This window comes from Gallus gallus, chromosome 2 (genome assembly GCF_016699485.2).
Source record: "Gallus gallus isolate bGalGal1 chromosome 2, bGalGal1.mat.broiler.GRCg7b, whole genome shotgun sequence".
In the NCBI taxonomy this organism is placed as follows: domain Eukaryota; kingdom Metazoa; phylum Chordata; class Aves; order Galliformes; family Phasianidae; genus Gallus; species Gallus gallus.
This window is the reverse complement of record NC_052533.1, coordinates 83819174-83834222: the sequence shown is the minus strand read 5'-3', so window position 1 is coordinate 83834222 and position 15049 is coordinate 83819174. Positions and strand designations below refer to the sequence as shown.

General features: G+C 39.9%; 1 protein-coding gene across 5 annotated transcripts in view; it reads left to right on the top strand.

Moving 5' to 3' along the window:
- TMEM245 (transmembrane protein 245) overlaps positions 1-14710 on the top strand; it is an 80125-nt gene extending 65415 nt beyond the window's left edge. For 2 of the 5 annotated variants that reach the window (XM_015282350.4, XM_015282352.4), the window contains 4 exons: positions 201-301; positions 1660-1834; positions 6830-7024; positions 7950-14710. In XM_015282350.4, the coding sequence (XP_015137836.2) occupies positions 201-301; positions 1660-1834; positions 6830-7024; positions 7950-7995 (517 nt within the window). In that variant the 3' untranslated portion in view covers positions 7996-14710. Of the gene's footprint in view, positions 1-200; positions 302-1659; positions 1835-6829; positions 7025-7949 lie in introns of those variants that run through there. The other 3 variants (XM_015282351.4, XM_040695497.2, XR_003073823.3) reach the window with 3 other exon arrangements.
- The last annotated feature ends 339 nt before the right edge of the window (positions 14711-15049 follow it).

Here is a 15049-nt window from a genome sequence, read left to right as displayed (position 1 = left end):
CGAGTGATAAATATGATGAATGTTTGTCCTTTTCATAAGGCAAACCTAAGGTATACATTTTGAGTTGTGTGATTTATGGCACTAATGGCTTTGCAGTTTATCAAAGCGCCTTATAGTTAAAGATACACGTAAAGATGCCTTCATCATTCCCAGAATCATATTGCCAGTAACATGTAACAGAGTTTCTGTGATTGTTTTAGAGGTGTATTTGATGCTTCCCTCAAAATGGCTGGGTTCTATGGACTCTACACTTGGCTGACTCACACTATATTTGGGATTAACATAGTCTTCATACCATCTGGTAAGAATCTGAACAATTGTAATCTATTTATATATAGCATTATATAATTTTATCGTACAAGAGCAGTAGGATTAAATGTTGCTGACAGGATTAGTCCTGAAGTTATTTTTAGTGAACATTATATCAGAAACTGGCAACTGTCAGGATTGGAGTTGTGTATGCAACCTTACTGTTATCAATTTGTGCAAATGTCTTAATATAGTTTCTGACTGCAGGATTGGGTTGGTTTTTATTTTTTGCTTTTTCTAATCGTGACAGCTGAGTCAGTGGACTCAGTATATGATATGAACATAGTGAGTAGCTGTTCCGAATTTTTATCTTTATTCTTCATTCAGTACGTAACTTCATTATGCTCAATAGAGAAAGAGAGAAATGCTCAATAAAGGCATGCTTTCTTTTCCCAGTGCTGATTCCTGACAGCATTACCAGCCTCTGATTTTCTGTTACTCCTCAAATTTTAGCTTTGGAAATGGCTGCAGAGTTTTCACCAAAAAATCTTTCTGTTCCTCTTTTCCCTCTATTCCCTTCAAAAAAAAAGAATAAACCACTCACACCTTCGTGTACGGGGCAACAAAAAGGGGACCTACAAACAGAAAACAAAAAAGCAAATACAGCAAAGAGCTGCATCACAAATTCCAGCTACCCTAAAGATATATGCTGTTGTTAGACATACTTACATAATCGTTCCTTTTGCTTTGGCAACTTGCAAAATCTTGTTTTGTACTCTGGCTAATGAGGCCAAAAAGGAAGAAAAAATTAAACTTCTTTCACTACTATACTCACTCATATTGGGTTAAGTTAGAATGACAGCAGTACTACGTTATTTGAGATTCCAAGGAGCATTTGTGTAAGCAGAAGGCAGTATGCCTGGTAGAGACTTGTATGCATGCACAAATGTGTGCAGACATAAATACATGAAGTCAGGTGTTTTACGCTTGCTTGGTTTCTCACAGTACAACCTACATTGTAATGGTTGTCTGCATGGGATCTGGTAAGTTAAAGTGCTTCACTGAGAGCTTCCGTTTGTGTACTCTCTTGCGCACATTTGCTAGTTCTGTGGTTACAGAAAAGCTTGAAGTGTGAATGATTGATATAACTTTAATTTTTTCTTAATTGGAAGTATCTGTGAGTGACAGCTGGTAAGACTTTTCTGTATGGGGAATAGTTCCATTTTCTTGAATGTAGTTCTCTTTTTCCTTAATCACAGTTATAAAACAACAAGAGCCTTACGTGCTGTCTTTTCAGTATCTTATTGACAGCAGCTGATAGAAGTGAGACCACTGGTGTGGCGAAAGTCAGAATTTTTGTGAAGTATGTTTCTCTGGTCTTTTTCTCACCCCTGCTTCTGTGTGCTTTAGCATTAGCAGCAATCCTTGGAGCGGTTCCGTTTCTGGGGACATACTGGGCAGCCATCCCTGCAGTCCTAGACTTGTGGCTTGTGCAAGGAGAGGGATGCAAAGCCATTTTGCTCTTGGTTTTTCACCTGCTGCCAACCTATTTTGTAGATACAGCCATTTACTCAGATATATCAGGGTAAGTATATTGAAAACTTTTTAAGTTTACGTATTGTAAAAATGCTTAGCAGTGATGCCTTTTAACTTCCTTCTACGAAGCATGCAGAGCAGTGCCTTGAAGCACAGAAGGACATGAAGTGGTACCATCTCATAGTAAGACTGGCCTAAGTGCCATTACTTTCGCAGGCCTCTTTTATGTTAAATTTGTCGTTTCAAATGTCTTGAGCTTGTTCTCAGCCAGCAAAATCAACTGCTTTGGCTGATGAAGTGATTCCAAGTAAACTTACGCTCTTTATCTGATTATTGACTAACGGTGTCTTGTATTTTCCTTCACATCACGTAATGTCAGGTGATACTGCACAGCAAACAGGAAATCTATGAGCTAGTTAAGGACCTGGAAAAACTCCTATAATTTTTCAGAATAGGCTAAGAAAATTCTGAGAATTGTTTTGAAGCCAGCTTTCCTGTTGTGCCGCTATAGCCCTGTGTAAACATCTCTTGATTATCAATTGATCTTTAAATGTGTTAAGGCAGCTGAAAATGTGAATGTAGGGAGAGGCTTATGGCGAGACAGCAGTCAGTTTTGCTTTCCTGTTTTGAGAGATGAGCACAGAAGAGTTCTGGAAAAATCTTGCTAGGTGTCTGGCTGCATGAATTGACTTAAAATGTTTCCTCAATGCTTCAGGTTTGAGTAAAGAAAAGCTAACTCCAAACTATGGAGACAGAGAGTCAACATCTGCAGTTGTATCTAGAGTACTAGAAATGCTGCTGAAATGTCGACTGACACGTAATGCTGCTGCAATACCTTGTGAATCCCTTCATGGAATTCAAATGAGGAAATGTTGAAGCGGAGTTCTACAGAGATGATAAAGATATGAACTGTCAAAGTTCGTATGTGCAAGATGAGTTCACAACCATGTACAATACAGATACAAAATTGTGCTCTTTCTAGTCACTACTTCAGTCTTGGTCATCGGAAGCAAGCCTAGTAGTAGACTATTTGAATTGAGAACTTTGAATGACAGACTGTGAGTGCTCAACAAGTCTTTGCTGTAATTCGTGCTCCAGATACGGTTACGTGCTGGAACACATTTGTGTCAATTTGTATTGTAGTAAATTAACACTGAATAAGAACATTAAATGTTTAAGTTCAGCGTTAAGTTTTGGTTTTTTTGTGTGTCCTATAACTTTAACTATAGTTAAACTAAACAGAGAACCTCATGATAGTAAGATCAATATTAAGAATCTTTCATAGACTGTAGCAATAGTTATTTTCCAGGAGTTAAAACTAACAGGTGAAGTATAATCAAATTACGCTTGTTTTCACCAACAAATCACGGATAAATTTGAGGCCAATAGCTATTTAACTGGCCAATAATTCTTCTACTTACTGAAACAGATTTTGACCGTAGGGTTGCAGGCTCTGTTCACCATTCAGAAAATATATGTGGCAAGAATAGATTTTCTAACAGTGGAGAAAAATTGTATTTATACCATTACATAAATCTGCTGTCTTGCAAATTGGGTTAATTCTATTTGAAATCACTATAATTACGTTATGCAAGGTTTTCCAAATGTATTAAATAGATATTGCAGTCCTACTTCATCAGGAGTTGTGTGATCCAAATTGGCAAACTAGCCAGAAAAAAACTTGAAAGTGATGCAAATGTTTGAAAAAATTGTTGTAAGTTTTTAAAGATTTATAAACTAACTGTGTGCCTTCTGTTGGAGAAGTATAAAACGTTAAGGTTGAGTCTGTCTTCTCAAAAAGTGATCTACTTGACCCTTCCAGTATGTTAAATTTGATCCAAGTAAGACATGATTAATAGGTGTGTATGAAGTAATAAGTCACTTTTTAAGACCTGATAGTGACCTTTTAGTATCTAAAGGGGGCCTATAAGAAAGAAAGGGATAGATTCTTAAGCAGGATCTGTTGTGATGGGATAATGGGAAATGGTTTCAATTTAAAACAGAGGAGATTTAGACTGCTTATAAGGAAGAAGTTTTTACAATGATAGTGAAATGCTAGAACAGGTTTTCCAGAGAGGTATGGATGCCTGGTTCTTAGAGACATGCAAGGTCAGGCTGGACAGAGCTCTGAGCAACCTGATCTAGCTGTATGTGTCCCTGTTCATTGCAGGGAAGTTGGACTAAATGACCTTTAAAGGTCCCTCCCAGCTCAGATTCTATGATTTCATGATCTTATCTTGCACACAGTTAGAATGCACGTTAGGACTGCCAGTGTGAGAGCTGGGTAGAAGTCAAGACAGTGTTAGAAACCTGGCAGAAACTGCTGAAGTTCTAAACTGACTGGTTAGTATTTTCATTGCATTACACTGAGAATTTAGAGCAACTTTCTAAAAAATTGGTTCTCAGTTTCAACTGTAGGCTTTCTTATGTAATTCCATAAACATGAATGCTCTGAATTCTGCTGTTTGCAAGCAACAAACAATGAGCTTGATTTGCTAGAAGTCCTGTGCAATTTCAGGTTTCTCTTGCTCTGGTAGAGTTCATGTGATCCTTGCACCTTTGCCACCCTTATATTTCTTCTATTTCATTTGGGTCTTGGAGATGCCTGTTCTGATGCTTTCCTAAAACAGGCACTCTATGAGGTAGACTGATTTGCTTTCCTTGATACCTGAGTGATGCAGTTGATATGACGGAAGGGATGCCATCCAAAGGGACCTGGACAAGCTTGAGAAGTGGGCCCAGAATGAACAAGTGAGGTTCAACGAGGCCAAGTGCAAGGTGTTACACCTGAGTCAGGGCAATCCCTGATATGTGTACAGACTTGAGAAGAACTCACTGAGAGCAGCCCTGTGGGGAAGGACTTGGGGGTTCTGATGGATGAAAAGCTGGACATGAGCCAGCAGTGTGCTCTTGGAGCTTTGAAGGCCAGCAGTACCCTGGGCTACATCAAAAATGGAAATGACCAGCAGGGCGAGGGAGGTGATTGTCCCACTCTGTCCTGCCCTCATGAAGCCCCATCTGGAGGACTGTATCCAGGTCTGGGACCCCCAGTACAGGAAGGATCTGGAACTATTAGAGAGGGTCCAGAGGAGGGCCACGAAGGTGGTCAGAGAGCTGGAGCACCTCTCCTATAAAAAAAAAAAAAAAAAAAAGGCTGAGAGGGCTGGGCTTTTTCAGCCTGACAGGAAAAGGCTCCGGGGAGATTAAATTGTGGCCTTTCAGTAATTGGAGGGAGCTTATCAACAGGTGGGAGACTGACTTTTTACATGGACAGATAAAGATAGGACAAGGGGGAATGGTTTTAAACTAAGAGAGGGAAAGTACATTACAGATTAGATATTAGGGGGAAATTTTTCACTCAGAGGTTGGTGAGATGCTGGAACAGGTTGACCAGAGAAGCTGTGAGTGCCCCATCCCTGAAGATGTTCAAGGCCAGGTTGGATGAGGCCCTGGGCAACCAGGTCCAGTGCCTCATCTTGTGGGTGGCAACCCTGCTCATGGCAGTTGTTTGGAAACAGATGATCTTTAAGGTCCCTTCCAACCCAAACCATTCTATGATTCATAAATGATGTATCCTGCCTTTTGTTCAAAAGACTAAATATTCTGATCACTGTGTAAATCATAGAATCATAGAATCGCTAAGGTTGGAAAAGACCCACAGGATCATCCAGTCCAACCATTCACCCTTCACCAATGGTTCTTGCTAAACCATGTCCCTCAACAAAACATCCAAACGCTCTTTGAACACCACCAGGCTCAGTGACTCCACCACCTCTCTGGGCAGCCCATTCCAGTGCCCGACCACCCTTTCGGAGAAGTATTATTTCCTAACGTCCAGCCTGAATCGTCTCTGGCGCAGCTTGAAGCCATTCCCTCTAGTCCTATCACTAGTTACATGAGAGAAGAGGCTGACCCCCAGCTCACTACAACCTCCCTTCAGGTAGTTATAGAGAGCAGTAAGGTCTCTCCTGAGCCTCCTCTTCTCTAGACTGAACAATCCCAGCTCCTTCAGCCGCTCCTTATAAGGCCTGTGCTCCAGACCCCTCACCAGCTTTGTTGCCCTCCTCTGGACATACTCCAGGGCCTCAACGTCTTTCTTACAGTGAGGGGCCCAGAACTGGACACAGTACTTGAGGTGCGGCCTCACCAGTGCTGAGTACAGGGGGACAATTACTTCCCTGTTCCTGCTGGCCACACTATTTCTGATACAAGCCAGGATGCCATTGGCCTTCTTGGCCACCTGGGCACACTGCTGGCTCATGTTCAGTCTAGTGACAATCAACACCCCCAGGTCCATTTCCTCTACACAGTCTTCCAGCCACTCTGCCCCAAGCCTGTAGCGTTGCCTGGGGTTATTGTGGCCAAAGTGCAGGACCTGGCATTTGGTATTGTTGAATCCCATCCCATTGGCTTCAACCCAGCTGTCCAGCCTATCCAGATCAATTATTAACTATTAAATATTAGTTTATATTATTATTATTATATAAATTGATGCCTCTGCTGAGGAATGCTCTTAGTAAATACTGCTAGCTGTCTTGAAATGTAAGAGTTCTTGACCATGAAGCATGAATAGTCTTCATAAGGAATCATTTTCCATTTTCAGAATGGAAATATTTTTACTGTTAACTCCTTCAGATCCCTGGAGGTGTTCAAAATCAGACTGGATGGTGCCTGGGGTAGCGTGATCTAGTAGCGGGAGGTGTCTCTGGCCATGGGAGGTGGGATGGAACTAGATGGTCTTTGAAGGTCACTTCCAGCCCTAACTATTCCATATGCTTCCAGCAGTTCTCTAGAAAACAGCTATTGTGGCTGCTACTACTATTATGTGCTGTAAAATATTGTTTGATATGTTGTGCAAATGTTGTACAAGATGTAGCTTAGGGCATTTATGCAGTCATTCAAACAAGAGTTTAGTCTGAATATGGGTATTTATAAATAAATCACTTCATAAGCTTAATGAAACTGTGTGATTAATCTGCATTTCATGATCAGTAGTATTGTTGTTTGTTATTCTGCTTTAACTTTATTCTGCTTGTAATTCCAGAGGTGGTCATCCTTACCTGACAGGTCTTGCAGTAGCTGGCGGAGCGTATTACCTGGGACTGGAGGGAGCCATCATAGGACCAATTCTACTTTGTATACTTGTGGTTGCTTCCAACATATATAGTGCCATGTTGGTTAGTCCAACAAATTCAGTGCCCACTCCATCACAAGCAGCGTGTCCACTACAGATTTACCGGTAAGCGTTGAATGTCTTACGTTACATATTGCAATTTTCAAGTAGATCAGTGTATACCCACATAGGCGTAGAGAATGTAAGCATGAGTTTGTGTATATTTGTGCACCTGCATACCTACACATGTATGGAAATATTCAGAGAATATTCAGCTTTTATTCTAGAAGAATATTTACTGTAAAATAAGTAAACTTGAAATGTTTGTTTAATATCTCTCAGCTTCTTACAGAAGGCTCCTTTAGAGAATTCATTAATAATAGCTTTGTATCTTCTGTGTGCTGCCTTTGTGCTAGAACATAACTGATCATCCCTATTTCCCTGTTTATAACTATTATTCATGGATACCAGATAGTATTTATTGGTCTGAAAAAGAGACCTGTCTGCAGATACTGCACTTTGTGTGACTTTACAATACAAAGGATGCCATTATTCCATTGAAAGTATGGTCTTGATTAATCTCTTTATTGAAGTTACCAAATGTGGAATATAGAAATGTATTTTTAAACTGTACAGTTAAGGGATGGGATGAATAAATTCCTAATTGAATATTTAATTAGAGTTGGAAATCATGTTGTAAAATTATTAATGACAGTAGGCATTGTAATGTCTACTGTCTTGTTTAATTACATAGGTTAGCTCATTATACATATATCTTAGAGATTATATGCTTGTGAGCAATAATCCTTTTCTTCATTCACGTGAATAATGTTGTCATCTTTCATATGGGTAATTTAGGAAAAAAACACTAATGAAGCTGTCTGTAGACTCTGACTTGTGGATGTTTTGTTCCTAGACTTTCTGCATATGCTGTACATGGAGCTTCTGGCAGTACACACAGACTTTTGCATCTGTTTTTTCCTGTTTAATTTGTAGGGAATGAGACATTTGAAGTCACTCAACTAATTTGAGTCCTTTTGGTTTTTTGCAGGTCAGCTAGAGAAAGTCCCGAGGAGACAAAAACAGCTGCTGAATGATGAAGGAGCTGTGCTGCACCTGTTCAAGATGAGAGAATCACTTGGTCTTTCTTGAGTTCCCAACAGCCATGGCCTTCCGTCCCTCCGCAGCTCTGCTAGGGGCGGTTCGCAGGGATGCATAGTTTGAGTTGTAGGAGATACCACTCCTTGAACATCTGCTGGCCTTACATTACTGTGCACTTTGCCTCTTTGAGAGAGAATGTCAACTTACCATGGCTTTGCATACTAGCACACGGTTCCACAGCCACCTTTGTAGACCTTCCGTCTTCTTAAAAAGAAAGGCTGAGTGGACAGATATATCCACTGGAGTTGTTATCTGCTGAAATGACTCACTTAGCTTTTATTTATTGGGTTATTTGTGTTATTAATTTGTAGTATTTTTAAAGAAAGCTAAGTCCAAAATATTTATTCTCTGTTAATTTGATGGCAACAGAGATGTAAACCACTCATTGTTAAATGAAGATTGAATACAATTGTTTGCTGCTCCTTGAAGTATTTCTTCAGAGGTTTTGACCATCGTCTCTAACTCATAAGAACAAATAAATGTTATCCTTTTATAAGCACTGAAATTTAATGTTGTTGAAGACAAGTATTTCTAGTATCTTCCTGAAATGAGTAGATGTACAAATGGAGAAATGTGAATTTTCGTCACTTAGAAATAGGACTTGTTTAAGCAGTTTAAATCTTGCCCTTATTTCTGGTGAAATCTGATGATATTCTGATGTCTATTCACTGTCCAGTGGAGTCACAGTATCAACTAACTTTGATTAAAGGCCTTAAATACTTTAAACCTAAGGTAATGTACAGTTATCACATCTACTTCCAATAATAAGAAGAGCTTGAGTGGGATTGTTTTATGTCAACTTTCAAATGCAAAGTGACCAAGTAGCATTTACTTTTCAAACAAACATAAGTTTATTTCAAAAGAGGAAAGGGAAAGAGTAGAGATTTTGTTTTGTTGTAGAGTTGGTTTTTTTCTGGTTACTGTTTTTGTTTTTCTCCTCGTAAGCCTCTGGCCAAATAGCTTAGTGATTTATGCAGAGCTCTTAAGTTCTTGAAATGGTATATTGCCTCGATCACAGAAACAAACTACTTCAGTGTTTTTCTTTCATATGTAATTCTGCTGAAACTGCAAGTTTGGTGACGTTTAAGGCTTTCTGTATTGTTGGTTGAAATATTTTGAGACAATGGATCTTTATACCTTTGCAGAGACGAAGTGTTTTTTTGGTCGAAGCTTCCACAAATACACTGAGGTCCCTCATACAAAGTAGCAGTTGCACATGCTTAACCAAAGAACTGCCTTTCAGTTTCTAGTAACTTATCCTGTATTTATTTCAGTTTGATTGACAAGGTTTATGCAGAATACAGGCATGCCTTGCATTTACTGTTTACCATAATGCAACTGTTGACACACAACATAATTCTCTAACTTAGCTGCTGTGGTTTTAGTGATGAAATATTATGCCAAAATGTGGGGTTTCACATGTGCTGGTCTGGGGCTAGCAGACTTCCAGGTATGTATTTGGAGGACAGGCTCGGGCTTGATTTAGTGGTTTGACTGGTGGTTTGGTGGTTCTTCAAAGCATGGAGGCATCCTATTTGATATTTGAAATTCTGAGAGACCTACACAGCAATTCCAGCTAACTTAACATGAAGAGTGTATTGCTTGAATTGTGTAACCACCCATGTTTTAATTTCTGTGGGCTTGTGGATCACTTCTTCTTGAATATGACCCATTTTTGTAATTGTTGATGTGTAAGGAGGAGAATGACAACCTGAGGCTGCCCCTAAATACTCCTGCAGCATTCTAACCAATTTAAATGAGACCACCACGGTACCTGGGGAACTTCTCTATTCTTGGTGTTGTTATTGTTCAGAATTTTGCACTGAAATACTTTCTTCACATTCTAACTTCATCTAGACAGCATTTAAAGATTACTAGCAGGAAAGATGCACACTTAATGTATTTCCAGTTTTCCGTTGCTTCTCTTTGCTCACTGGTCAAGACATTTAAATTGCCAACATTTTTTATCCCAGTTATTTCTGAGACAACCTTTTTGAATCTAAGGTCGTGAGAGTCTAAGGTCGTGAACATAGTCATTTTAGGGAGTCATCGTAAGGCATTCTTTTGTTTGCTTGTTTTTAAGTTTTCCTCTTCTCCCTCCCCGTTTGTGTGACTGCCTTAGGTCAAAGAAGTGTCTCTACTACGAAGATTAAAACTGTATCTCAGACTGTTATCTTCAGTAATGGCAAATTAGTGAAATCAGCTGAGAAGGTGCATTGCAATTTTGAAAAGTTCCTTGCCCGGTTTGAAGAGAAATCATTTTGGAGGGAGAATTAAATTCTCACGTTGTCTGTTAGCTTGTCCTCCTTTGAAATGAATCTTCCTACTTGATGCGTCCTGTTTCAAATTCAACAAGGACTTGCCAAGGAGAACTTTCTGTAGTATAGTCTTTCTTAGGAAATATAGCTTAAGGGCCTCATGCTACGTGCTGTGTCTGATTTAGAAATAAGTTGTGTGGCTTGGTGATACAGCAATGGTATGCTGCCAAAAAGAAAAGAAAATCTCCAATGAGACCTTCTTAGGATATGAAATACTCACTGAATTCTGCCATACTTAAATATATATATATATTAAAAAGCATACCTTAGCAGTGACAGTCTCTTTCTTAATGCTTGTAAGTGAGAAGTTGGTGGTCTTTAGCTTTACTGTGAGCAGCCATTCCAGGGGCAGGTACTTACGTGTATACTTAATATTCAATTTAGAACAAAGACAATGATTTAGAGTTCAGAGGGGGATGCTTGTCTGTATGGGAACTGTTGAATCATGGCCCGAACCTCTGATTGAGCACCTGAGGCAAACACTGAGTCAGCCACGGGAGCACAGGTGAAGGAAATTCAGCTGTGTGACCAGAAGGGGTGGAGCCAGACTCCACCTCTCCTAGACCCCATTTAAGGGCTGACTGCCACTAAGGAAGGATCTCTTCTTGGAGATTGCTCCTCATGGAGTTTTTGTGAGCCTATGATGTTGGTGAGCACCTTTCATTTATATCTGATTATCTTTTCTAATGCGGTAATCTTACACCAGCCTAACTTCTCTGTGTACTGTATAACATCTGTGTACTTATTAACCGTACATTGTAGTAGTAAACCTAGGTGGTACTGTGTCATGATATTGCAAAGTACAATTATAATGTTTATTATCATTCTCTACTAGCTAATCAGGTTCATTGCAAGTAAGCACAGTGTCAAGGGGCTAGTGGTAATTGCTTACCTGTTTTTGCATAGAGCCAGGATTAGCCCTTTCTCTCCTTCCTTTACCTTAGCTGAACGTTACTGTACTGTAGCAGCACTTGCAGAAGTTCATGTGTGCCCATTTACAGCCCAGCTTGTTAGCTTCAGGTCACTGTAGGTACTGGCTTAATTGAGCACAACACAACAAGCTGCAAAGGAGGAGAATCTGGCACATGCTCATTTTGCCAGCTGTACTGCAAGATAGTGACTTTCAGCACTGTGCACTGATTGCTGTGTGCTGTGACCAGTTGGGAGCAGTAATGGCTTATTTTGAAACACTACTTAAAAACAAAAAAAAAAAGCAAAAAAACCACAAAAAATGAAGTTTATTATTATAGTCATACAATATGCAATACTTACATACTGTTTACCTGTTTTAGAAATTAAATTGATACCCATCTGTCTAATAATTGAGATAAGTCTGATCTTTGTATACACAGTAGTATACAAGTTTGTTTCAGCTAAGGTACCCTGAAGCTTGCCTGATTTCAAGGAATGTATGGATTTGTTTCAAGACTTTGGAGAGCGAGATGTACTTCCATGTATTCCATCAGTGGCTATTGAATTAGGAAATCCAGAATCTGAATAAAACATGAGAAAGAGCATTGATTGTGAATGGAAGACTGGGTGCTGTTTCCAGTATTAAGCGTAGTGGGTATCAGTGTAACTTCTGAAATTGCTGTTTGGCTGTAATGCTCAGTGTTTTTCAGAAAGCCTGAATATACGAAAGCCCAGTACCCCTGTAAAAGCAGTAGCAGAACTAAATTACCGATGCTGAATACTAGTGGCAGAATTCTGTACACAGCGTTGCCTTCCCTGCGGACCCATACAAAGGATGGGAAAATAGCATTCTACGGAGACTCTGTGGCTTTGCATCAGGGGTAGAAGATGCTTCCACAGCTGCTTTTATTCAGGCATTGTGTTTCTATTGTATCAGCTTAACTTTCTCCATATATATAGTGTAAATCACTTCTGGAAACAGCCAGGCTTTCCTCAGAAGGTGCTGAAAGCTGTTGGAATTGGAGTTAGCATTCATTAGATTTCATAATGGAGGTGGCGTTCAAGAAATGCAGTTGTTTTCCTTGCAGTTTGCAAGTTTGCATGGGAAGATTGGTTTTCCAATTAAATACTCTTTGTTGAAACCTGGCGTCTCTTAACCATACGTACAGATCATCCTTATGAGTTCCATCTGGGCTTGTATTTCAAGGGTTTTATTGCTATTTATGTCTTACACTTTTTGGTGAAGCATGCTTTGACAAATCAATGCCCTTCTTATTTCTAGTTTACACCACTACAAAACTAAATTTACCGAATAACAACCCTCATGGAGGATTGATCTTTAACCTGTTGCTATTTATCTGTCCTTTTTATTGAAAGCCCTTAGTGCTTTATGATCAAAATGGCTTTTAAATGAGAAAATGGGAAATTATTGGAACGTGGAAAATGCGCTTGATATTTTGAAACCAGAAGCAGTGCCAGAAGTGTTGATCATATTCAGGGATTCCATGTGGGCTTTGAAAATGTATATATTCATAATGCACGATTATATAAATATGAGAAATATTTCTCATTCAGACTTCAGCTGAAATTTTGTCTTTTTTTGGGGGGGGGGGGGAGGGGTTGGTTCTTTTTTAAGATATCTGAGAACAAAATAGTGCCTGTATGTAGTGAAAACAAGCACCGTTTTCTAGAATTAATATTTACTTAAGGAAAGTTGGAGGGGAGCCAAGCAGATACTGGTGGGATGACTAGAACTGTTTTGCTGCAGTTGATGTGTAGTTAGGAAAGACTGCTCTTCCATCTGGTATGCCATTGCTAAGAGAACACTGGCCCTGGAAGAATTTGCACGCGTGCTATTTTGGGGTAGATTTCCCTGAAGGGCATGCTTAGCATATCCATACTGAAATAGTATGTCCAGTTCAGGAAGGAACTGCTAGTTGGCAAGTAAGTGCATCATAGAATGGCCTGGGTTGAAAAGGACTACAGTGATCATTGAGTTTCAACCCCCCTGCTATGTGCAGGGTTATCAGCCACCAGACCAGGCTGTCCAGAGCCACATCCAGCCTGGCCTTGAATGCCTCCAGGGATGGGGCATCTACAGCCTCCTTGGGCAACCTGTTCCACTGCATCACCACCCTCTGAGTGAAAACATGTTTATTGTGCTCTGCGTATGGATGAGCTCAAACAAACGTGATCAGTGTTTTTTGAATATAGAATTATGTAGCAATTCCAGAATGAGGTTTGAGTCAGAAGCAGGGCATATTTGCTTGCAGCAGGATGCATTTGCTAGCTAGTAGATGCAGCTTGAGCGCTCAAGCATCCACGTGCGTATCTGAAAGATTTTCAGCGTGACGTTTTTAGAATAAAAGTACTAATTTATTTTCCTACCCTCACTTTTTGCCTCTTGACTTTGAATGAGAACCTTAAGTCGTAGTCATTTCTCATGGTTTGTTGTGGATTGAGGGTAAGAGGCGTCACAAAGCTAAAAAGTAGCCGCAGAACAGAAGTTCATTAAGCTTAAGAGCTGCCATCCAGACCGTGCTTTGGAAAAACATCAGCCAAGTTTTTGGCTTCCTTTCTGCCAGTCATAGCCACAGACTGATGATGTGTGAGGAAATATTAGTAAAAAAAAACAAACAAACAAACAACTTCCAGTTGTTTATAACTGGCTGGGTAGTTCAGTGTTTTCAATTTCCACTGTCGTCACTGGTATATTCTGCAAGCAGATAAGTTGTTCAGATTGTTACCTTTAAATATGAAGACTGTGTTTCAGTGATGGCTGGAAATAAGCTTTCTTTAGTAACACGGGATGCTTACCTATACATTAGTTAGCTAGTGTTTGATGTTTTGGCCAGAAGAGTACGGAAGCTTTGTTTTCTCTCTTTGGGAAATTTCACCAAACCAAATCCAAAGAAGCTTGTGACCTTGTGTGCTAAGACTGGCTAGATCCTGCTGCGATCTAGAAGCAGATCTATTGCGTTACAGAGCGCAGCTTGTTCTAATGTGTGCATTTCTAACCAGAGCTTGTGGGGGATTTGGAGCAATAACTTCTGTCTGTTGACTCAAATTTGTCTGAAATATATAACGTGTACATTTACAGGATGGAACTGTGTTCATGACTAATGTTACCATAGTTGGTTCTGGTACAGTGCCTGTTTTTGCATGTATAGTATTAGAAAAGTAATCTGTGTCCATTGGTGGCGGAACAGAGAATGTGGTTGAAGGTTGAGAAGTACTCGTATAGACTGCAGAGGTATTTCATTAATTCTGATTGTATGCACCTGTCCTCTTCCTAATAAAGGGTTGGTTTTTTTTTGTAGCGGGTATAAGAAGCTTTTAACTTAATATGGTGTTCACACTGCAGTCCTTTGTAAGCACAAAATGTTTAATATATTTTGAAATAAAATGCTATTGCAGAAAACTGAGTTGGATTTTAATGATGGGGTCTTCGGTCCACAAAAGCAGTTAATCTGGTGAAATCTGAGGCTTGCTTTAGGCGAGGTGCAGATATGGCAGTGGATCACTGAGCACCACTTCCTTCACTTCCGTACCTCCCTTTCTTCTTCACTTTTCCCACTGTGAGGCGTGTGCCTCAGCAGTAACTCTGGTTGGCTTGGCTGCCTGCAGTGGTGTGACCACGTGCCCTGACCCTACGAAAGCCTGCATTCGGCAGCTGAAGGTAATTCAAGTTACTTTCATTGTGGCTTACTTTGTGAAATGGAAATGATTGTTCGGTGTCTAAGCATAATTTTAGCTCGTT